The following is a 23184-nucleotide window of genomic DNA, read 5'->3' as shown; positions in this document are numbered from 1 at the left end:
GAACCCTGACCACAGACAGCGCCTGGCTGACCCACACAGCCGCAGCTTTCCGGAAAGACAAGATGCCCACACCTGTCTGCAAAGGGGTGAAACAGAGCACAACCTGATTGTGACAAGTGTGGTACCCAGGGCAGAGCCAAGGGAATGCGGTACAGTACAGCCTGTGGGCTTACAAGGTGCCCACCTCCACGCTGCGTGGATGGCACCAAGTTCCTCACCCATCCACCCTGACACTGTTCTCCATCTGAAAGGAATCTGAGACACAGAGGAAAGAGGGGTTGCTGTCTTCGCTGCCGGGGGTCAGGTGGATCAGGGACTCTGGCCTCTCCCCTCTCTCCTCTGACAGCTGTGGACAGTGGGGTAGGAGGAAGAAATGGAGGAGAGATGGGGTTCTCCTCCTGCAATCTCCTCTTGCAGACACTGACACACGGAAATCACACGGTAAACGCTGCTTCTCCAAGTGGCTATTAAAACGTTCTCCAAGTGGCACCGGTGGCTCATGCCTGTCATCCTAGCCACTCAGGAGGCTGAGATCTGAGGGTTGTGGTTCAAAGCCAGCCGGGGCAGGAAAGTCCATGAGACTCTGATCTCCAATAAACCACCAGAAAACAGGAAGTGGCGCTGTGGCTCAAGTGGTAGAGTGCTCGCCTTGAGCTGAAGAGCTGAGGGACAGCGCCCAGGCCCAGACCAACCAAAAAAAAAAAAAAAAAAGTTCATTAGGGAAGGGCCAACTGAAAACATATTGCAAAAGGTAATCAAAGGTGGCTAGTTCTTCACTTCAGGTCTTGGGCCTTAGAAAATCAGACCAGAGAAAGAGCAACCAGACTGTCTATAAGGCTGCGATTCCCCGGGCAAGAGCGACACTGCAACTGGCTGGCGATGTGGGACTCATGCCTGGGGGTCTGGTTGTGATCTTGTAATTTGGGGGTAAACAAACGCAAACTCCTCACATTGTAGGAAAATATTTGTACCCATAATATTTCTACACATAAAAGTCTGGCTTTTCTGGGAAGATGCCAGATTCTGTTACCAGTTTCTTATCAGTTTCTGTAATCCTCGGAGATTATTAATACCGCTTTCTAGACAGAGAAACTTCCAGAGGCTTTTTTCTTGCTTCTCTGGATAACTCCAAAATCTCTCATCTTCTGCATTAAGTTCCTAAGGAACTTCAGTAAGGAAAAACACACTGTGAAAGAAAAACCAAGTGGCACTGTTGCTTAAGTGGTAGAGTGCTAACCTTGATCACAAAGAGGCTCAGAGACAGCGCCCAGGCCCAGAGTTCAAGCCCCAGGACCGACCAAAAAAAAAAAGGTACTCTGGGAAGGTGGCTCAGAGGTAGAGTGCTTGCCTTGCATGCATGAAGCCCTGGGTTCGATTCCTCAGTACCGCATACACAGAAAAAGCCAGAAGTGGCACTGTGACTCACGTGGGAAACTCTAGCCTTGATCACAAAGAAGCTCAGGGACCATGCCCAGGCCTAGAGTTGAACCGGGGGGGGGGGGGGGGGGGGGGGGGGAGGTGCTCTGGGCTGGGAATGTGGCTCAATGGCAGAGTGCTTGCCTAGCACGCATGAAGCCCAGGGTTCAATTCTTCCGTACCACATAAATAGAAAAAGGAAAATGACACTGTGGTTCAAGTGAGAGTGCTAACCTTGAGCAAAAGAAGTCCAGGCCCAGAGTTCAAGTCCCATGATAGGAAAACAAAAGAAGGAAAAGAAAAAGAAAAACCAAGGGCTCAAGAACAATTGTTTGTTTAGGTTTGTTTTCAGTTGTAGGGTTTGAGGGACTTGAACTCCTGGCCTAGGTGCTGTCCCTGAGCTCTTCTGCTCAAGCACTCTACCACTTTGAGCCACAGCTCCACTTCTAGTTTTCTGGTTAACTGGAAATAAGAGTATCTCACAGACTTTCCTGCCCAGGCTAGCTTTGAACCATGATCCTCAGATCTCATCCCCTCCAGTAACAAAGATGACAGGTGTGAGCCACGACACCCACCCCACAATAGTTATTTCCTAAGAAAAATCTTCTTGTAGTAAATGAGAGGCCTGGGTAGGTGTCTGAGACCAGTGGAAATGACTACTCCACCAAACAATGACGTTGGCTTAGGTGACAGTCGCCTCCATGTACCGGGCTCACTGCTAAGGATTTCTACTCATTATTTCATTTAATCCGTGTGATAACTCCTCAGATAAGAACTGGCATTTCAAGAGCCGGGCACTAGAGTCCTACACCTCGTAATCCTAGCTACTCGGGGGGGCGCTGAGATCTGAGGATCACAACACAAAGCCAGTGTGGGCAGAAAAGCTCACGAGACGCTTACATCCAGCTAACTAGCAAAAAAGCACAGCAAGAGAAATAAATAGAGGCTTGGTGTGGAGCTGTGGCTAGCCGAGGCCTCTCTGAGAGGGAGATAACTCACAGGGTGAGAAGCAGCCAGTGGGAGGAGGGCCAGGACACCTGGGCACCAGGCTGGATGGTCAGTATCCTCGGGGCCAGCACAGGGCCCCGGGGCAGCATGCGGAGGGAGGAGCACCTGACCAGGCTGGGGGCGTATAGCTCAGATGGCCTCCGTCAGCAGTGTACCTGGTGCAGGGGAGGTGCCACAGACAGGAAGGCCGGCCGTGGGCTTCCTGGAATCCGGCCAGACCCGGCATATGTGAGCGAGTGAGACACCGTCTTTCCTGGAGACTTGGCAAAGGGGCTCGACTGCAGCAGATCCTGAATATTCATCCTCTCCTCATCCTTCCCCCAAACCTTCCATCATCACAGCTCTGAACCTCCTCCTCCAGAAAGGCCAAGAGAAGGCCCTGCCCTTCACCCAGAGGGGCCAAGGCATGAGCTTGATGGTCCAGCACCAGGCCAAGGTGTGTGGGCAAATCCATTTCCCTCTCTCGGCCTCAGTTTCCCCAACTGCAAAGTGAGATCCCAGCAGGCTTGCCTGTGAGCCCAGTAACTTTCACGACCAGCAAGCTGCCCTTAAAGACTGTGGTGCACGCTGGACATTCACTCTACCTCCCTGTTCCCCGTAGTTGAACAAGAGACGACGGGTCCAGCTGACCTGGCTGGGGGTCTGGTTCTAGCGAGTTCCCCATGCAAAGTTGAGAACAGAGAGGCTCCTCCTGGTGGGTTCCAGAGCCTCAGTCTTCCCTCCCGAGATCCCCACACACACACCCTCAATGTCTCCTCTGGTTCTATAGTTTCCATGCCTGCCACCGCTCCCCCACCCCCACCCCAGCATACCTGTGAACATGGCACAGAAGTAGGGGCTGCAGGCCGCCAGGACCACCCGGTGAGCTTCGATCTCCACGTCTTCTGCCACGATCATCACGTCACACAACAGCTGCTTGCTGTAAGATACCAGGCAGGGGACGGGGGTGGGTCACGCACAGCACGCACACCTGTCTCCTGTCAGACATGGGAGTCATTTTTCCTCCCACCCAATTCTCAGAGTGGTTGCAGAGGCTTGCTCCAACCCTGTCTGTCAGGGGAGAGACTCAGGGATTCTTTTTTCCCCTCAGTCCCGGATAACCTCCCGTTCGTGCTTTCCTGAGGCACAAAGAAAAAAGCCGAGCTACTGCAACCATGAAGCAGCCTCCTTTGCCTTCATCTCTCTGCTCCCCAGTCCCGCTAGCGCTGAGAACCAGGGAGCAGAGGCAGGGCCTGGGGCTGTCAATCAAGCAACTGCCAGAGTGCTGAGTGTCCAGGAGCAGGTTCGAGCCCTGAAGGTGTGCCGTAATAACCCGAAAGCGAGACAATCCACAGAGACACTGTTAAAGGTGACAAAGGAGTTTTATTAGTTGGTCTGCAGCCCCATCCTATGTTACCTCAGAACTACAAGCAACTCCAACCTCCAAGGAGGCAGGGTTTTTATTTTTTTCCTTTTTCCTCCTTCCTACAAACCTCACCTGCCTACTCTCCACAGGCCTCTCCGATCTCTGCAGGCCTCTGCACCTCTCTGAGGGACTCTCTGATCTCTGCAAGCCTCTCCACCTCTCCGAGCTCTGTAGGCCTGTTGACTCCTTCACAGGCCTCTCCACTCTTCAGAGGCCTTTCCATAGGCCTCTCAGCCCTGCGCAGGCCTCTCCACCTGGGTCTCTTTTCTGGCCCGGGTCTCCTCAGGCCTCTCTGCCGGCCCGGGGCCTCCCCTCTACTCAGTGCACCTCTTCCCACGTGTCTCATCTCCCCTTCTCCAACTCCTCCCCGGAAGCCCTACCCCCCAGCCACCCTTTGATGGCCTGCCCCACCCCCAGCAGCCTGGTGGGCGTGGCCCGTGGTGACGACAGCATGGAGGCGGGACTTCCTGCCCCTCAGGTTTTCACAGTGCCAGCAGCCAGATGAGGAAGTGGCAGCTCTGCAAGGGCTCCACCACGGAGGCCAGCGTGGGAGGGGAGGCCAGGGCCGCTACACCTGAACGCACGGGACTCCCAGAGGCCCTGCCACCATCGGTAAGGAGGCCACGACCATCTGTCTCTGCTATGCTCAACTTGGGAAGGGCCTTGTCTCTTTCACACTGTAATCCTAGGTGCCTGACTACATAACCAGCACACAGTAGGCCCTACACTTTGCTGAATGAATGAATGAATGAATGGAAGGGATCAAGTCACATCCCTGGGAGGGAAGGAAAATGTGACCAGCAAGCGTACAGCCTGGTGGGGTACCACAAGATCCTGTGGGTCCGCAAGGACTTCTTCCAAGTTCTTCTTAAAGTCTATTATGAATGTAACCGACAGCATTTCCTGAGTTACAAGTGTTGGGCGCTGTTCTAAGCACTTGTCTGTACATATGATTTCATTCCGTGCTATTATACCCAATGGAGTTACACCTCGTGGCTAGGCCCTGTGTTACAAATGAGGGAGTCGAGGCTCGCAGAAGTTAAGGAAGTTACCCCAAGTTCACACAGAAAGGGGCGACACGTGAAAGTAGAGACAGGAACGTGGCTTAGCCCCAGAGCCCGGTCTACAGCCTCTCCTCTAGACTGAAGCACCAAGGGCAGAAGGCAAAAGCAGGGAAGGCAAACACATCTCATTGGTGACTCACGGACTGTGGTTCAGGGACATCTGAGGTCATGTCTGGGACAGATGGAAGAGAAGCCACACTGGCCAACTGAGGCTCAACTCAAGCCACTGTCAACTCCCAGCTTCCCTTAGAGACAGGGTCATAAAAGCTGCCTCTGCCTGAGCTGCAGATGCCCTTGGAGATTCTCTGGCCATAAAGGCCGGAGGAAGAAAAGGATGCCTGGGGCCACAGAGGCCTAGACCTTGAACCCAGGGCTCTCAGCTCTAGACACGGTGCTTCTCCCAGCACACCTCCTGCTGGCTGATGTGCAGAGCGGGCAGCTCCATCAAGGAGAGTGGCTCACGCAGAACACAGTCCCGGTGAAGAGGATGCTGGGAAGGGTAAGACCACGGGACACCAAGAAGAAAAACCTAGCGTTGGAAGGCTGAGACCTCACCCCCAGCAGGCAAAGTTGACCTCACATGCTCACACGACTGCACTAAACTACAGGACAAATAAGACAGTGTGGTCACCGAGCGTACACATCACAGGGACCAAGTGTGGGGGTGTGGTCACAGAACCCAGGGAGGTTCCTCAATGTGGTCAGAATTTACTAGAGGAAGAAAAAATCTATTCCCTATACATAACTAGAAAAGAAGGAGGGAAGGAGATGGAAGGAAAAGAAAAGTGAGAGGAAGAATACAAGGAAGGAAAAGAGGAAGGGTAAGAACCATAAAAAAAAAAGCACAGAACAGGGGCTGGGAAGGTGGCTCAGTGGTAGAGCGCTTGCCTTGCATGCCTGAGGCCCTGGGTTCGATTCCTCAGCACCACATAAGCAAAAAGAAAAAAGCCGGAAGTGGCACTGTGGCTCAAGTGGTAAAGCACTAGCCTTGAGCCAAAGAGCTGAGGGACAGCGCCCAGGCCCAGAGTCCAGGCCCCACAACCGGACCCAAAAAAAAGCACAGAACACAGAGACAGCAAAAAAATAGAACTGGGAACCCACAAGTAAGCCCTCACATGGGCAATTGGTTTTTCATAAGTGTGTCAAGATCATTCAACTACAAAAGGCAAGTCTTTTCAAGAAATGGTACTGGGACAGCTGGATACAGGATGCAAATGAACTGAGTTGCACCTCTGCCTCTTACCATACATAAAAATTCACTCCACAGGAATCAAAGACCTAGGGGAAACATGAAATGCTCATGACTTCAGACAAAGCAGCAGTTTCTTAGCTATGATGCTAAAAGCACAAACAACAAAAGAAAACATGATAAATGAGACAAATTGAAAACATTTGCACTTCAAGGGACAATCTCAGGAAAGTGAGAAGCCAATCTGTAGAATGGCAAAAAAAAAGAATTGTAAATCATCTATATTAAAATGGGCTTATACCTAGAATATAAGGTGAACTCAATTGCTTACAAGTTCAATAATAAGGAGAAAACTAAGGCAGCTCATATCTGTAATCCTAGAAGGTGGAAATCAGGAGAATTATGGTTTTGAAAGCAAAGAGGGCACAAATAATAATAATAATAATAACAAAGAAGCTGGGCATACTAGAGTCCATCTGTCATCCCACCTGCAGAGGAAAGATGGTCCAGACCAGCCTGCTCAGATGTTGGACTCTATTAGAAAAATAATTAAAGCAGAAAAGGACAGAGGCAAGGCTCAAGTAATAGAATGCCTGTCTGGCAAGCACAAGGTCCTGAGTTTAAACCCCAGGACTGCCCAAATCAGATAAAGAGAGAGGACTCCACTTTTTAAAAAAAAAAAAAAAAAAGTAGGCCAGGGATCTGAACAGACATTTCTCTAAATAAGATATGGAAACTGCAACCAATGATCAGAGGAAATGACATTAAGCACCGTTCGTCTCTAGGGAAATGCACATCAAAGCCACTATAATGTATCTCCTCCCAGTCGGGACAGCTGCGATCAAACACAGGGGTGGCAAGTTGTTAGGGGAGAACTCGAGAGCACGGAATCGCCATCCACTGCTCCAGGGAAGAGTCTGGTGGGCTGTTCCTCCAGAGGTTCGTCATGGAGTCGTCATACAATCCAGCAATCCAAGAGAAAGAAAAACAAGCCTTCACACAGAAATCTGCACGTAGATGTGTCTAGAGCATTGTTCATCAGTGCTACAGGCCAGACGGGACTAGAGAGGTCATGAGGTCATAATAGAGAGCTAGCATGTACTAGGTCCTGGGTTTGACTGTCAAGATGGGGTGGGACAGACTATGGGCTCCAAATACTCATTGGATAATAGCTGCTCTGTTCCCCTGCTTGCTTCATCTCAGGCCTGGGCCAGGGGTACTAGCCCAGGAAGGACCACACCCCCACTGCCCACTAGATGCTATGTCAGGAGCCAATGACACGGTAGGGATTCTTCTACCCAGAAGCTCCATGGTCTGGCCAGAGAGCGGGGCAGGGAAGTACAAAAGGAACGGGAAGGCTGGGCGGTTACCATGCCAACGGCCCATTCCCTACCCTGGAAGAATAGGAAAGTCGGGGATTGTGTGATTCATAAATTACAAAGAACATGTGTGCTTAAACTAAAATAGCTTAAAAATTGAGAGAGGGGAAGGCGAAGACAATACAGGAGAAAGCCCTGGGTCCCCGGAATATCGTGTGGCATTTCAGTGGCGTAATCCTGACAGCAAAAGGCTTTTAGACCGTCCCTTCATCAAAAACCGATTATGCCTGTCTCGCCCTGAAAGTCTCCCAGATCAAGAAGCCTGTCAATCCAGGCCCTTTCTCTCTGCCTGACCTATTGTGCTTCTTCTGTTTCCAGAAATTGGCCAGCTGGCTGCCATGGGCTCACACCTGTAATCCTAGCTGCTCAGCAGACTGAGATCTGAGGATCCCACATCTAAACCAACCCAACCCAGGTAGAAAGGTCTGTGAGATTCTTATCGCCAATTAACCAGCAAAAAGCTTGGAAGTGGAGCTGTGGTCCAAGTGGTAGAGCATAGCCTTGACATAAAAAGTTAAGGGAGAGCATGAGAACCTGAGTTCAAGCCCTAATACCAAAGTGCACACACGCATGCGTGAGCACACACACACACTTTCATTTGTAAAGAGTTTACTTTCTCCCTCAACAAACACTTATTTCATCACGGCCCCTCATGAGTTAGTTCTTAGGAAGGAAGGATTCTCCAAAGTTCAGGGGACATACTTGCTTCAGGCAGTGACCTTTAGGAAACACACTGTCAGGTGCACGGTACCCTTAGGGAGCTTAGAAGGGGGGGGGGGGGGGGGGGAGAGAGTGAGTGAGTAAACAGGTCCAGAGCCAAGAATGCCATAAGCCCACAGCACAGGCAAAGGAAGCTTCTGCCTTCTGGTGAGGCGGTGTCCACAAGGGTTTGTACACAAACAGAAAGCATGGGTGCCTAAACACATCTTCAACAAGTTTGTCACACATGCACACTGGCTCGCAAAGAGTCTGCGGACTCTCACCACCGGGTTCAGGAAACATGAGAGCACGTTTGCGTTTCATTTCTTCAACAGAGAAAGAAATGGAAGTGCATAGCTGGACCCTGGTGGCTCACATCTGTCATCCTAGCTACTCAGGAGGCTGAGATGTGAGGATCACAGTTCAGAGGCAGCCCGGGCAGGAAAGTCCGCGAGACTCTTATCTCCAATGAACCACCAGAAAACCAGAAGTGGTTCTGTGGCTCAAGTGGCAGAACACTCATCTTGAGCTGAAGAATTGAGGGACAGCACCCAGGCCTAGAGTTCAAGCCCCATGACCAACAACAACAAAAAAAAAAGAAATGGAACTTCATTTCAAGGGTGAGAAACTCTTCCATTTGAGTGGACGTACTGCCACAGCAGGCTCAACCCAAGGAATAAGAGAGCCAGGCCAAACAAAACTAGCATGTTCAATTGTTCATCTGCGTGCGTGTGTGTGCGTGTGTGTATGTGTGTGTGCCCACGCGCATAGGTGTTGCAATCATTCCATTCTCAGTTTCCAAGCCACTGCTTTGGTTAGAAATCAAGCTTATGAACAGACCTGCTCTAACCACAAAGGAATTTTCCTCTGTGATTAATCACTGAAATGCTAGGTGTGAAATAAACACCCAGCACCCAGGGGAGAGCGCGCTGGCTGGCAAAGCCACCCTGTCTCAGGATGTGAAAGCGGAAGCCCAAGAGTGGGCGGGGAGAGCCAGGATTCATCGGTGGTGGCGTTCTGATCTGCTCCCACTCCCTGAGGAAACTCAACCCTGCCAAGTTTCCTGGGGGAAAGCGCGCAGGCAAAGACAGGAAGAGTACCTCCGCAGTTCGTTCATAGCCTTGAAGGCCTTCCCCATGTGGGCAGGGTTGACAGTGACGGTTCTCTGGTTCTTCTCGTCGTCCTGGGCCTGCGCTGGTGGCTGGGAGCTTGGCTTGATGCTGCAGGAAGGAAGGAAGAGCAGGGAGAGAGATCACACATGGGTAAAGTCAGCCGTCCATACTTCTACCCACCCACGGGAGGCATCTGGGAGGTCGGCCCCCTCGCCACAAACTGGCAGGGAAGGAGACGCACTGGCTGGCACAGCGGACCTGCGGACCTTCTGATGGCACGTGCACTTCATTCTGTAAGTGGAACTTGTTCCATCAAGGGCCGTGTGACTTTGTGGGGGCCTTATCCTCAAAAGGAAGGGGGACGGAGTGCTCTATCACCTCATCACTACACGGTTAATGGGCTCTGATGGGGCCAGATACTGTATGTAAATACAAGAGAAACATGAGAAACATAAAGCTTACAGCTCACAGGGGCTGGGAAGGTGGCTCAGTGGTAGAGCGCTTGCCTTGCATGCATGAGGCCCTGGGTTCAATTCCTCAGCACCACATAAGCAAAAAGGAAAAAAGCCGGAAGTGGCAATGTGGTTCAAGTGGTAGAGCGCTAGCCTTGAGCTGAAGAGCTGAGGGACAGCGCCCAGGCCCAGAGTTCAGGCCCCACAACCGGAACCAAAAACAAAACCAAAAACAGCTCACCTGGCACTGATGGCTCACGCCTGACATCCTAGCTGCTCAAGAGGTTGAGATCTGACAATCATGGTTCAGAGCCAGACTGGGTAGGAAAGTCCATAAGTCTCTTATCTCCAATTAGCCACCAGAAAACTAGAAGTGGTGCTGTGCCTCAAGAGAGTGCTCGCCTTGAGCTGAAGAGCTCAGGAACAGCGCCTAGGCCCAGAGTTCAAGCCCCACAACCGGCAAAACATAAAAAATGAAAAGCTTAGAACTCACTGGATGAGAGGTCAAGTAAACTTTCAAACATCACATCTTAATTATTGTGACCCAACAAGGTCAAAATGAAACCCCCTTGTCCAGCCCATCAGTGCTGTTTGTGTGTGTGCCCATGTGCGTGCACGTGCCAGTGTTGAGGCTTGAATGCAGGGCACTGGGCACTGTCCCGAGCTTGTTTGCTCAAGGCTAATGTGCTACCATTTGAGTCACAGCTCCATTTCTGGCTTTGTAAAGGCGGTTAGTTGGAGATAAAAGTTTCATGGACTTTCCTCCCTGAGCTAGATTTGAACCATGATCCTCAGATCTCACCCTCCTGAATAGCTAGAATTTTTACAGGGGTGAGCCACTTAGCTTTGATCATGGCAAGCGCTGTGATTGCAATAGAAGCTGGAGTTCTGGGTGATGGGAAACTATCCCAGTGATGCCAGCCAGGGTCAGGTGAAACTTGCCCGAAGCAGAAATCCGAAGGGAAAGCCAGGTAAAAAAGGCAACTGGGGAGCACTCCAGGCAGGGGAAATGCACAGAGAACTGGAGAGAAAAGGAGCAGTGTGCTCAATGCCCAGCCGTTGAGCACAACTCAAGGAGAACGCAAGAGGGGAGTCTCAGAAGGAAGACCGCGGAGTTTGGGTGTCTCCCTGAAAGCCAGGCAAGCCATCAAAGTTGGCTTTACGCTGAGCACTGGGCCAGGAGGCAGGTAGACACTCTGTGCCTCACGGAGAACAGTGAGGCTGAGGGAAGGCCGCTAGGAAGCCATGATTCCACGGAAAGGCCAGATGGCAGTCATTAGAAGAGGCTGGCGGAGCGGGCTAGGTGATGACCGACAGAGGTCACGTGCAATCTTAGCTCTCCACCCTAAAACCCAGACGCAAAGCAATGCCAAATCCCCATGGAGATCTGAGCCACACAGCTCCCAACCACTCCTGAACGTGCCGCAAGGCAGAGGGGGTTAGGAAGGACGATTCCCCAAATTGGTTAGGGGGAAAAAGAAAAAAAAAAAAAGGTCATCCAGCTCCAAGGTCAAGTCTGAGACCTTGGAAAAACCTCTGCTTGGATGAGGCTCAGCTTTCTTTTGCTAGTTGGAAAATGGAACCCTCTCCCCTGATGTAGATTTGGGGACTCACAATCTAGTCCAACTCTAGGACATGGAAAGTAGTCTCCTTTGACTTTCTCTACCAGGCATGGTCCATGCTTCTGGCTAGCCTTGCCAACTGGCGCAGGCTGATACAGTTAAGATATGGCCTGAGACGCTCCATCGATCTCACCCTGAGATCCATCACTAGTGGAATACGCAATATGAAGTTCATGTCAGACCCACAGTTTGTCTGAGCGTAACAGACTCCTTCCTGCCTTCAGCCTAGCAGATCAATGTAAAGCCACGGGCATCTGAGACTAAGGTCTAGGAACAGGAAAGTCAGTTAAGTAAAGGACAATCAATATCAAGGAACACACAATGGAAGACCATTTAGAGTTATGTGTTAAAAAAGGCAAAAAAAAAAATCTCAAGGCAGAAAATGTGACCAGAGAAAGCACTCAGTCACAATGAAACATTTCATATAAGAAATATACAGGCAGCCGGGCACCAGTCATCCTAGATACTCAGGAGGCTGAGATCTGAGGATCATGGTTCAAAGGCAGCCTGGGCAGGAAAGTCCATGAGACTCTTATCTCCAGTGAACCACCAAGAAAACCAGAAGTGGCGCTGTGCCTCAAGTGGTAGAGAGCTTGCCTTGAGCTGAAAAGCTGAGGGACAGCGCCCAGGCCCAGAGTTCAAGCACCAAGACCAACAAAAAAAAAAAAAAATCCACAGGGCTAGGAATATGGCTCAGTAGTAGAGTGCTCACCTAGCATGCATGAAGCCCTAGGTTCGATTCCTTAGTACCACATATACAGAAAAAAAAGCCAGAGGTGGTGCTGTGGCTCAAGTGGTAGAGCGCTAGCCTTGAGCACAGAAAGGCTCTGGGACAGTGGCCAGGCTCTGAGTTCAAGCCTTAGAACCAGCCAAAAAAAAAACAAAAAACAAAAAAGAAAAACACAAAAAAAGAAATCCACAAGTACAATAATTTCTTGGTATTCCCTTTCCTTACTCCATAGTCAATAAGATATTAATTTCTACTCTCTAATAACAGTTCAATAGTTTCATTTTTTTATATTTGAGCCCTTATTTTTGACATTGATTTTTTTTTTGCTTGAAATAGCCCTTGTTCTCTGGACATAGCTTTGATATTAAAGATAGTTCTAACACTGCCCCTTGTATAATTGTTACAGGGTTTTTACAGATGCTGTTTACCAAGCTAAGGAAATTCCCTTCTGTTTTTATTGAGTCTTTTTATCATAAACATATACTGGACTTTATCAAATAGATTTGTATGCCTAATGATTAGGGTTCTTTTCCTTTAATCTATAGTGTGATAAATTACATAGGAATAATAAGTATAATAAATGATATCTAAAATATAAATAATGTAATGCATAATATAAACAATAAATATTACAATAAATTAGTGTATTATATATTTATATTTTGTTATATATAACATACAATATGTAATATACATGTTATATAATAATATAATAATGCAAACATACTTGAGCTACTGGGATAAACCTAGAAACTATAAAATGCTGCACAAATAGTCATTATAAATACTGCCTTCAGACCATGGAAATACTTAGAAACCAAAAGGAGATATAACTGGCAATGAATCAAAGAGCCACTGGAGGTTTGGGGTGGGGGAACCGATAAGATTAGAATTCAGAAAATCCTGGAGGACAGGTATTATTAGCTCGGCTTCACCGATAAGGACCCGGACCGTTTGGGAAGTGCTGACAAGGATCTCTAGTATGCCTAATGGGCAGGAAATCTCACTCTTCCTGTTGTGTTGCTCTTTGCACTTTCCAGCAAGTCTGACGATAATACATATCCCTGTGAATACTATGCCCTGTTTACTACAAGGTCTCAGGCATGGACTGCCTATCATTGGAGGGTTAAAGTCACACTAGAGCTTCCCTGAAGCAGTGATAGTGAGCACAGACCAGCTTGGAGAAGGACATAGGTCTCCCAGAGTTCTTCCCGTCCTTTATGTGGAGACAAGTCATGGTGCCTTAGGAGAAACCCCTGCTCTGCAACTCAGTACTTGGCCTCTGGTTTCTGACGGCCTCACATTTGACAGTTCACTAAACTTGCAGAGAACAAGACATTAAACAGAGCGTTGGGCTCAGGACAGTCAGACTCTCAGGCAAGAGCCCACAAGTAATGAGGAGAAAGACGGGACCTGAGCTCCAATGTCCTCCGGCTCTTCCCGCCAGTCCACCCTCGCATGCATGCAGGTGATACTCGCTCTACACACACATTCCTCAGTCAAGGGTCAAGTGCCCCCGGGGGGGGGGGGGGGGAGCTGCCAAATTCCCTCGTTTCCTCCCCCCCATTCAGCAGTCCTTAACTACTTAGTTCCCAACGACCAAGTGCTCAGTCTCAGTTCTTGATCCCAAGTAAGTCTGGGGGATCTCCTCCCTCTACTTGTTATACACACACACACACACACACACACACACACACACACACGCACGCACGCACGCACGCACGCACGCACGCGCGCGCGCTTCAGGACACACCCCAGACTTCAGGAATCTCCATCCAACCAAACTGAGATGACTCAGTCTTCAAGGTTTCACGATCTGGCAAGAGGGGACACAGCCTTTTAACGAACCTGCCTAGCCCATGCTAGAGTCTATCTTCTGGACAAAGAAGCCTTCACGTGCACTCCAGCATCCAGAGCTCAAAAACATTCAAGTTGAGCCATGGGAAAACTCCAAGGGGGCCACAAAGACTAGGGTGCTGAGGAAGTACAAGTCAGGAAAAACTCTCCTTCTTTCCTATAGGAACCTGCAGCTATGAATAAGACTCACACTACCTACTAAACTAGTCCACTTGGTGAAAGGTGGTGTGAACACTCTTAAGTTCTCACACAGTCTGGCTGCTCGTCAGTACAGTTGTGTAACACACACTGCAGCGTGGTGAGTCCACAGAAGCGAATGACACCAACAAGCCACCAACAGCCCACAGACAGAATGTTGGAAGTTGGCTCAGACATACCTCGTGTTCTCCCAGCTGCCCACTGGATCCCACGCAGGCCATGTGTATGGGATGGTCAAGATTCCTAGGAAACAAGGGGAGACACAGCCTCGCCCCTCCTCCTCGGTCTTTTGACTTTTCTTTTTCCCTATTTAGATCACTGCAAGGGCCTCCAGCCTCCCATCTGGCCTTCCGGATGCCGCACCTCCAAGTGCTTTCTGTGCACCATCACCAAGCTGGCCAGAAAGATCACCGAGACCGTGTCCTTCAGAGCGTCACTGTGAGGGTTATAGGCTGAAGGTTCAGTCAGAGCCCTCGGTTTCCATGTGTTCCGTACACTGTCTGCCCTTGTAAGGTCTTCTTTTAAAGGGCTCTATAGATTATAGGGCTCAGAAATTATCAGTCTGTAGAATAAAGTCATGGTTCTTGCCCACCTATTTTTTTTTTTTTTTTTTTTTTGGTTGTGGGGCTTGAACTCTGGGCCTGGGCACTGGTCCTGAGCTCTTCAGCTCAAGGCCAGTGCTCTACCACTTGAGCCACGGTTTTCTGGTGGTTCAGTGGAGATAACAGTCTCCTGGACTTTCCTGCCAAGGCTGACTTTGAACCACGATCCTCAGATCTCAGCCTCATAAGGAGCTAGGATGACAAGTGTGAGCCACCGGTGCCCGGCTTCACCTATCTACTATTTAAGCCATCCCTTGGCCTGGCCTGAACCTGAGTCCCAGCTTAACAGCACTTACTCAAAGATTTGCTTGTTATATACAAATCAGATGAGCCGGTCTTCAAAGTTTGCCGCTAAATGAACGTCCACCAATATTCAATATAAAAGCTATAAATAAAAAGTTATAGGGGCGGGCTGGGAAGGTAGCTCAGTGGTAGAATACTTGCCCCGCATGCATGAGGCCCTGGGTTCGATTCCTCAGCACCACATAAGCAGAAAAAAGCTGCAAGTGGTGCTGTGGCTCAAGTGGTAGAGTGCTAGCCTTGAGCTGAAGAGCTGAGGGACAGGGCCCAGGCTCAGGGTTCGGCCCCCACAAATGACAAAAAAAAAAAAAAAAAAAAGTTATACACAACCAGGTGCTAGCGGTGGCTCACACCTGTAATTCAAGATACTCAGGAGGCTGAGATCTGAGACTGTAGTTCGAAGCCAACCCCAGGCAGAAAAGTCCGTGAGACTCTTATCTCCCATGAACTACCAGAAAACCAGAAGTGGCGCTGTGGCTCAAAATAGTAGAGTGCCAGCCTTGAGCAAAAAGAGCTCGGGGACAGCGCCCAGGCCCTCAGTCCAAGCTTATGACTGACCAAAAATAAATAAATAAATATATATATATATATATATATATATAAATATATATATATACACATTTTCTAAATGCCTCTTAAATTCCAAGTCTGCGCATCCAATGTGCTACCTGACTACTACTTAGGTTTTACACATATGTAAGCAAAATATGTCCTCCCACTGCCCCTTACGCCAGTTCTTTCTGTATTCCCCTCCCTTAGAGGTAGCACCAACTGCCCACCCACCTGTCCAAGCCAGAGACCTGAGCTGGTACCCTGGAGAGCTTCCTTCTCATGAGCATACCCCCACATCCAGCCATAAGCCCTACTGAAGTGTTTCCACAACTGCAACTCACTCCCTCACGCAGACAGGACTAGATCCATCTTATTCTAGGTGAACACGATCTCTGCCTGAGTTATTACAGCCACCCTCCATGAACAAACAGCACTGTGGCCAAGGCCACAAATGAAGTTCAGACACGCGGGACTAATACTGTGTGCTACAGACATGGGCCCAAGATCATTGTTCGTCTAGAGATGAAACCAAGTACAGAGAAGCGAGGTGATTTGGAGCTTCAATGAGACTATGCTGACTGCATTCAAGTACCTTTGGAAAAGAAAGACAAAAACCTTAAGTGAGGGGGGGGGGGGCTGGAAAGATGGTTTATTGGTAGAGTGCTTGCCTAGCATGCATGAAGCTGTGGGTTCAATTCCTCAGCATCACATAAAGAGCAAAAGCCGGAAGTGGCGCTGTGGCTCAAGTGGTAGAGCGCTAGCCTTGAGCAAAAGCAGCTCAGGAACAGTGCCCAGGCCCTGAGTTCAAGCCCCAGGACTGGCAAAAAAAAAAAATCTTAAGGGACAGATGGTGAAAACCCTGGAGTTAGTTCATCCCATGCTAGCTAGAAAAGAAGGTTATTTAACCATCAGATGATGTTCTTTGCTCAGCCTCAGGTCTGACCCATTTTGAGTGTGAGGCCTGGGAACACCGGAGTGCTGTGACTTGGGCCCTAATTCACCAGGCAGACTTTTGATCCATTCGGCCTCCCCGTGGTTCCCCCAATCCAAAACACCAAAATGACCTAAATTTAATTTCTAAATTGGAAATGATGATCTGTCACTGGAAGACGTCCAGCCAGCAGGATCCAGGCAAATTCTGACACCAAAATACACCATTTGGACAGAGACTACCACATAGCGCTCTGCCCTTCACACCCTCTCTGCAGGGCCACCGTTGTTGGTTATTTTAAGCTGGCGCTACAAAACAGTCCAGGTGGACTCAGAAGGTAGAATCCAGAAAGCCACAGTCACAGGAAGCCGATGACAAGGGTAAGCACACCTCCAGCTCTGTTCTCTCCTCTTCAGAACAGCTCTGTTCTGAGACACGGACATCAAATTCGCTCCAAGACCCCGCCTAAGCCGAAAATGGGGAGCTGATGGTCAAACCCATCTATCTGACGCTGAGGCCTGCTTTCATGTCCGTAACCAAGTCCACCGAGTCAGGCCAAGGAGGAAGCAACCCCCGGGACCCTTCTCCATGTAGTCAAAGCAGATCTCATGAAAACAAAAACAAAATCTTCGAGAACCTCCCCCCAACTCATGGTAGGAAGTCACAGGGTAGACTGGAGTCAATCGATGCTATTAAATGTTCTGAACTGGGGACACTTCATGCTCAGGCCTTCCTGATTAACCAGGTTGGCTGCCAGCCACTAGCCCCGTTTACATCCCACACTCCCCCTCGTAAACAAGCTGGAGAGCAGAAATGTGCCTAATCACTTTCCTAAAAGCCCAGTGCACCACTGCTTTCCCAAAGTGCCAAATGTCAGGAGAAACACTCAAGTTCAGACAGAAGTAGACGAGAGAGAAGAGCTGAAAGAAAACGCCCCCCTTCTGTGTGCGGCGTTCAGAAAGCCAGGCTTGTGTGGAGTTGGAACAGCAGGGCTGGAGCGTTCCCTTCTGGGCAGCTTTCACAGGGGCCAGCACAGGCTGTCATGGGTTAGAAAGACAACTAACTCCAGGAACACTGGGCCACAGGTCTCTAACCTAAGAGCCATTGAACTTGTTGAACAGAGGGGAGGGGGGGCAGATGGGGGTGGGGGGGGTGAATCTTAGAACAAAGCCTGTTCAAGCTATTTTTTTTTAACATGGTTTATTAATGGTCTATTCAGTTTAACCTAGTTTCAGGGTTCAGCCAGAAATTGAAAAGAAAAAAAAAATAGGTCAGTTTTACAATGGCAAGTTTCATCAGATCAAAGGGCTTTGCTACAGAAAACAGACAGAAAATGTGTTCCTGTGTAGATCTGCTTAACACTCTAAAACTTAGCAAGGAAACACACACACACCCCAAAACAATGTCTAGGTGCAGAGATTTCATTTTGTTTTTGAAGTTCAAAAATCTTATTTCAGGGCTGGGAAGGTGGCTCAGTGGTAGAGCGCTTGCCTTGCATGCATGAGGCCCTGGGTTCAATTCCTCAGCACCACATAAGCAAAAAGAAAAAAGCCGGAAGTGGCGCTGTGGCTCAAGTGGTAGAGTGCTAGCCTTGAGCTGAAGAGCTGAGGGACAGCGCCCAGGCCCAGAGTTCAGGCCCCAGGACCGGACCCAAAAACAAAAAACAAAAACAAAAACAAAAAAATCTTATTTCATTAAAAACAAAAAAAAAGCTGTTACCCAAATGGAAAATTTGGTTTCAGTTAGCACGATTTGGGGAACACAGGCACGTCGGCTCTCCAAGTAGTAACACCCAAAAATTCCTACCTAACTTTCTACTGGTGACTTCTAGGGTTAGAAGGGAGTATTCAGTGAGTGGTTAGTAGAGACAACGTGGGGGGGGGGGAGATATAGGGTTGTTCACTCTCTTTCCTCCCTGGGTCCTGCCAACACCTCACCTGCAGAGCTCAGCATGTAAGGAGCACTGGCTTTCTAAGACATGTCTCTGAGAATCCATGTGCTATCCGTGGATCGAAGGTAAACAGACAAGCACCTTCATCTCGGAAGCTCCCTGGAGGACAGGGGTAGTTTCTCCCTGGAAGAAATCATCAAGTCATGGCCCAGAGTACCTGTGTACCTGTGCCTCTCCCCTGTTAGGGTATCTTGAATGCTTCTAACGGAGACTATAACACCACTGCAGGAGAACGGGATCACCACCTTCCTCTTTTCACAATGCTGCTTTCTAAACCTTGTAGTTCTCTGCCACTCTTACAGAGCAGCCAAAGCGTGGATGGAGAACAGTGTCTGTGAGTGAAGTATATGAGATGTGAAATCTACAGTCCCATCATCTTTAGTTCATCTTGTTCGACAACTGCTAGCTAGCCATCCCCAGAGCCGTGCGGTTTCCCCACGCTGAGACTCCATACCCACTCTCCCCTTCCTCTGCTATCTGCCAACCGTTTCACCGTCTTGATGGACCTGACACACCAGCAAGTGGAAACCTGAGTTTAATCCACCCACAAGGCTGATTCTCAAACGGAAACAAACATTCCCAGCAGCCAGGGTCACGGCCATTCCCATGTCTTCTACCTGCTCTAGGCACGCGGAGATGCCCACTTATCACAGCAGCCGCGGCGAACCAGGGATCTCTCTCCTTTGTGGAACAGAAGGCAAAGTCACCTTCCTGTGATGGATGGAGCCACAGCAGATTGTCCAGTGCGGAGAGGTGGGGCAGACGGAGCACTGAAAGAATCAGCAGAAAGCTAGAGAGCCAGACAAGGCAGCAGAGAAAAAAAAAAAAAACACAAACTCACAGGTTCTTCTGGCCTTGGCCTGAACAAAGGAGTCTCCAGCTCAGGGCTCCAAACCACAAAGGCTTCTAAATGCCACAGGGCATGTGGAAAGTGAATCTCAGTGAAGCATCAAAGAGAGGCAAATAAAAGTCTTATATGACTTCCTACGGTAAGGATGGTTTTCAGGACGAGGGTGTGCCAAAGTTCACCCTCGTTTTCTCATGGGGATGACCTCACATAATCACAACTTGGCAGGAGAAGAGTTGCCAGCCATGACAGAGACTACCATCGGAGAAAGCACCAGCTACTTACACAGCGCGTCTCACTCCGGCAGTGATGCCAAGAACTACAGTGGGGTCATTACTCCTTTTAGACAGAAAAACAAATTCATTCTGTTTAAAAAAAAAATGGGGCACACTCAAGGTCACCCAGTGTGTGTACACATGACACTGAGTGAGTCTGTGCAGCTCCACAGTCTATGTTCTAATGAGTAGCCTTGCAAGTTAGTTAGAAGGCAGACTCATGTCCTTATAGGAAAGTTATTCACCAGGAATCTCTTGATTGAAAGCCTTTCAAGCTTAACAGACAGACCTCTACTGCCAGGCACCAGGGGCTCACGCCTGTAACCCTAGCTACTCAGGAGACTGAGATCTGGGGAATCTCAGTTCGATGCCAGCCCAGCAGGAAAGTCCGTGAGACTCTTATCTCCGATTAAGCACCCTGCCACTGCCTCTCTCTCTCTCCCTCCCCAGCAAAAAAGCCAGAAGTGGCTCAAGTAGCAGCGCACCAGCCTTGAGCAAAAAAACCTCAAGGACTCCAAGTTCAAGCCCAAGAACTGACACCAAAAAAACTCACCTATATTAAGCTTTGGCACGTTAGATGTGGAACAGATCCTGGCTCTCTGATCTCTGGGGGGCTGGACACGTAATCCTGCGCCAGTCACTTGGCCCTGGTGGCCACTCAGTTTCCAGGAACTTAATAAAAACAAGGCTATTTCTTCCCTCTGATTCCCCTCTACCACCAAAGCATCTCGTGAGGTCAGTTACCTGTACTGGGATAATAAGACTGATACTCAAAGACGAATGTACTGGGGAAAGATTTCAACCTCGTCTCTGCCAGTTTTCTTGTCGGTGATCTGAGTTTCTCACAAAGGTTATCAGTGAGCCAGGACCTAGTACTCAGTACCCAGCTCTGACACACAGACGAAAGGCACCAAGAATATCAGCCGAGACTAGAAAGGTTAAGATGCCCAAGATAAAGTGGAGTTTTGAAACACTCTTGCCAGTAACTTCTACCAAGAGGAAGAGGAATGTAGCCAGCAGAAGGGATGCTGGGAACGAGAGACGGGAGGTCACTCTAGTTGTGGACAGAACGGGTCACCACAAAGAGAGGCCAGTAGGGCTCTTGGGGGGGGGGGGCCCTGTGGGCCTGCAGTGGGAACAGTCTTGGAAGACTGGAACACTTGGCACATAAGCTAGGCAGACCTGCAGGGGGAACAAAAGCTGGCTTGGAAATGCTCAGCTTGGCTAGCTGTTTACTCTGCTTCTAGTAGAAGAAAAGCAGAACATGTGCGACCAGGTGTTCAAAAGCCGTGGACCTCAGCTCTCCCCGCAGACCGACCACAATGCCCACCCCCCCCCAGGAGGAAGGGATTTATATATTTCTGAACACAGAACTTGGGGGACAGTCAGTGCCCCAAAATTGCTCCATTCGTGGCTGGTAGCCTCACACTGACCTTTCAGTCTTATTAGGCCCGGTGTGGTCCAGAATCTCTACACTTCCGTCCCGTCACCCACATCCTTGGCTAGCCAAGGACACTGTCCCCTTTACCCAAGGCGATTTTCAGATGTCCTGCCACCAGAAAGTCATGGGGGGGGGGACTGTCTCAAAGGGCATCCATGGAGAGGGGCCCTGGGTCTGAAAAGTCCCAAGCGCTTCCCGGGACGGACACCCGGAAGCCCCTTCAGAGCAGGGGATGGGACGAGCCCCCTTCTAACAGGTGCTAAACATCTCTCTGCCCCCCTCACCCCCCATGCCAGGCTCAGGTGAACCCGGGAAGCCAAGGCCAGCCCTCCCCGTCCACCTCGCTCTGCAGGTGATGCTGGCTGCGTTGAGCCCGCTCCCCTTCCCTCTTAACCAGGGAGCCAGGACTCTGCCGCCTTCACAGGGGGAGGGTGGGGGTCCGCGGGTGAGTGTGGAGTGGGGGGCGCGTGAGCCTGTTGGAGGGAAGAGCTAACTCCTGGCTCGGGGCGAGCCCCTGACACCCCTTCTGGTGGGAAGACGCCCAGGGGGAGGAGGCCAGGGTTCCCCGAAAGCGGGATAGCTCAGGCACTTTGCAACTGGGGGACAGGTGCCATCTGACTGGGCTTGATTCCTGCATCCCTGACCGTGCCTGCGGGTGGGGTGGCGGTGGCTGCACACGCGCGCACACGCACACACTGGAAGAGCGCCACCAAGATGCAAACGCCAACTGCACGGTCGGCCGGGCCCTGCTTTGGCCGGGCAGGGCAGGGTGGGCAGGGCAGGGCGGGCCGGGCAGGGCCGGGAGCTGGGGCCGGCCCCTCGTGGCCCGCCGGGCCGGGGCGCCCCGGGCCCGGGGAGGCGCGGAGGCGGGCGCACGCGGACGCGGAGGCACGCACGCGTTAGCACACACGCGCGCACACACGCACGCACACTCACATACCTCTGGCCGTCCATGGCGGCGGGCGGGCGGGCGCCGGGGCTCCGGGCGGGCCGGGCCGGGGACGGCGGCTCAGCCGCGGTGATTCAGCATGGCCGCGGCGGCGGCGGGCTCGGCCTCCTCCCGCGGACTCGCTCGCTCGCTCGCTGGCTCCCGGGCTGGCGGGGCTGGCGGGGCGGGGCGGGGCGGCCCCGCGTGGTTGCCTAGGAGCCCGGGCTGCTCCCGCCCCGCGCCGCGCCGCCGCCCCCGCGCCGCCCGGGCATCCCCGGCCTCCCCGCCGGCCCGAGCTGGGGGCGCCCACCCGCCCGCCCTCCCCGCCCCGCCCTCCCCGCCGGCCCGAGCTGGGGGCGCCCGCCCTCCCCGCCCCGCCCTCCCCGCCGGCCCGAGCTGGGGGCGCCCGCCCTCCCCGCCCGCCCCGGCCGGCCCGAGCTGGGGGCGCCCGCCCGCCCGACCTCCCCGCCCCGCCCTCCCCGGCCGGCCCGAGCTGGGGGCGCCCACCCGCCCGCCCTCCCCGGCCGGCCCGAGCTGGGGGCGCCCGCCCTCCCCGCCCGCCCGCCCGCCCTCCCCGGCCGGCCCGAGCTGGGGGCGCCCGCCCTCCCCGGCCGGCCCGAGCTGGGGGCGCCCGCCCGCCCTCCCCGCCCCGCCCTCCCCGCCCTCCCCGGCCGGCCCGAGCTGGGGGCGCCCGCCCGCCCTCCCCGCCCCGCCCTCCCCGCCCTCCCCGGCCGGCCCGAGCTGGGGGCGCCCGCCCTCCCCGGCCGGCCCGAGCTGGGGGCGCCCGCCCTCCCCGCCCTCCCCGGCCGGCCCGAGCTGGGGGCGCCCGCCCGCCCGCGGCCCGGATCAGGTGGTTGCTCCACAGCAGAGAAATCCCGGCCCCTGTCCTCCCTCCTCCCCCCGCTCCCCCCCATCTTCTCTCCCCCCCCTCCTCCCTCCTCCCCCCATCTTCTCTCCCCCCCCCGTCCTCCCTCCCCCTCCTCCCCACAGGCCGGGCAGGGATGGGGGAGACCATCCACCTGCGGGGTCATCACAGCCCCTGGCTCGGGTTCCTCATCCCCCCCAGAGAGGGGAAGGAGTCCTGGGGGAGGCTGGGGGAGGGAAAGGGGGGGCAGAGACAGGGAAGCAAACCCCTGTGTACTACAGAGACCAAAGCCACCCCTCCCCCCAGCTCTGCAGACACACACACACACACTGACACACACATACACACACTCACACACACA

At 51.8% G+C, this 23184-nt stretch overlaps 1 protein-coding gene across 7 annotated transcripts in view; it reads right to left on the bottom strand.

The window, feature by feature from the left end:
• LOC138803598 (kelch-like protein 3) overlaps positions 1 to 23184 on the bottom strand; it is a 95017-nt gene that overhangs the window by 50917 nt on the left and 20916 nt on the right. For 3 of the 7 annotated variants that reach the window (XM_069987661.1, XM_069987659.1, XM_069987660.1), the window contains exons 6-9: positions 19085 to 19237; positions 14311 to 14374; positions 9261 to 9380; positions 3237 to 3343 (exon numbers count right to left, since the gene is read on the bottom strand). In XM_069987661.1, coding sequence (XP_069843762.1) covers positions 3237 to 3343; positions 9261 to 9380; positions 14311 to 14374; positions 19085 to 19237 — 444 coding nt within the window. Of the gene's footprint in view, positions 1 to 3236; positions 3344 to 9260; positions 9381 to 14310; positions 14375 to 18453; positions 18591 to 19084; positions 19238 to 21970; positions 22060 to 23184 lie in introns of those variants that run through there. The other 4 variants (XM_069987662.1, XM_069987663.1, XM_069987665.1 and 1 more) reach the window with 4 other exon arrangements.

The sequence above is a fragment of the Dipodomys merriami genome, unplaced genomic scaffold (genome assembly GCF_024711535.1).
Source record: "Dipodomys merriami isolate MVZ:Mamm:240054 unplaced genomic scaffold, mDipMer1.0.p SCAF_342, whole genome shotgun sequence".
In the NCBI taxonomy this organism is placed as follows: domain Eukaryota; kingdom Metazoa; phylum Chordata; class Mammalia; order Rodentia; family Heteromyidae; genus Dipodomys; species Dipodomys merriami.
The sequence above is the reverse complement of the archived record's forward strand: the minus strand, read 5'-3'. Positions and strand labels throughout refer to the sequence as shown.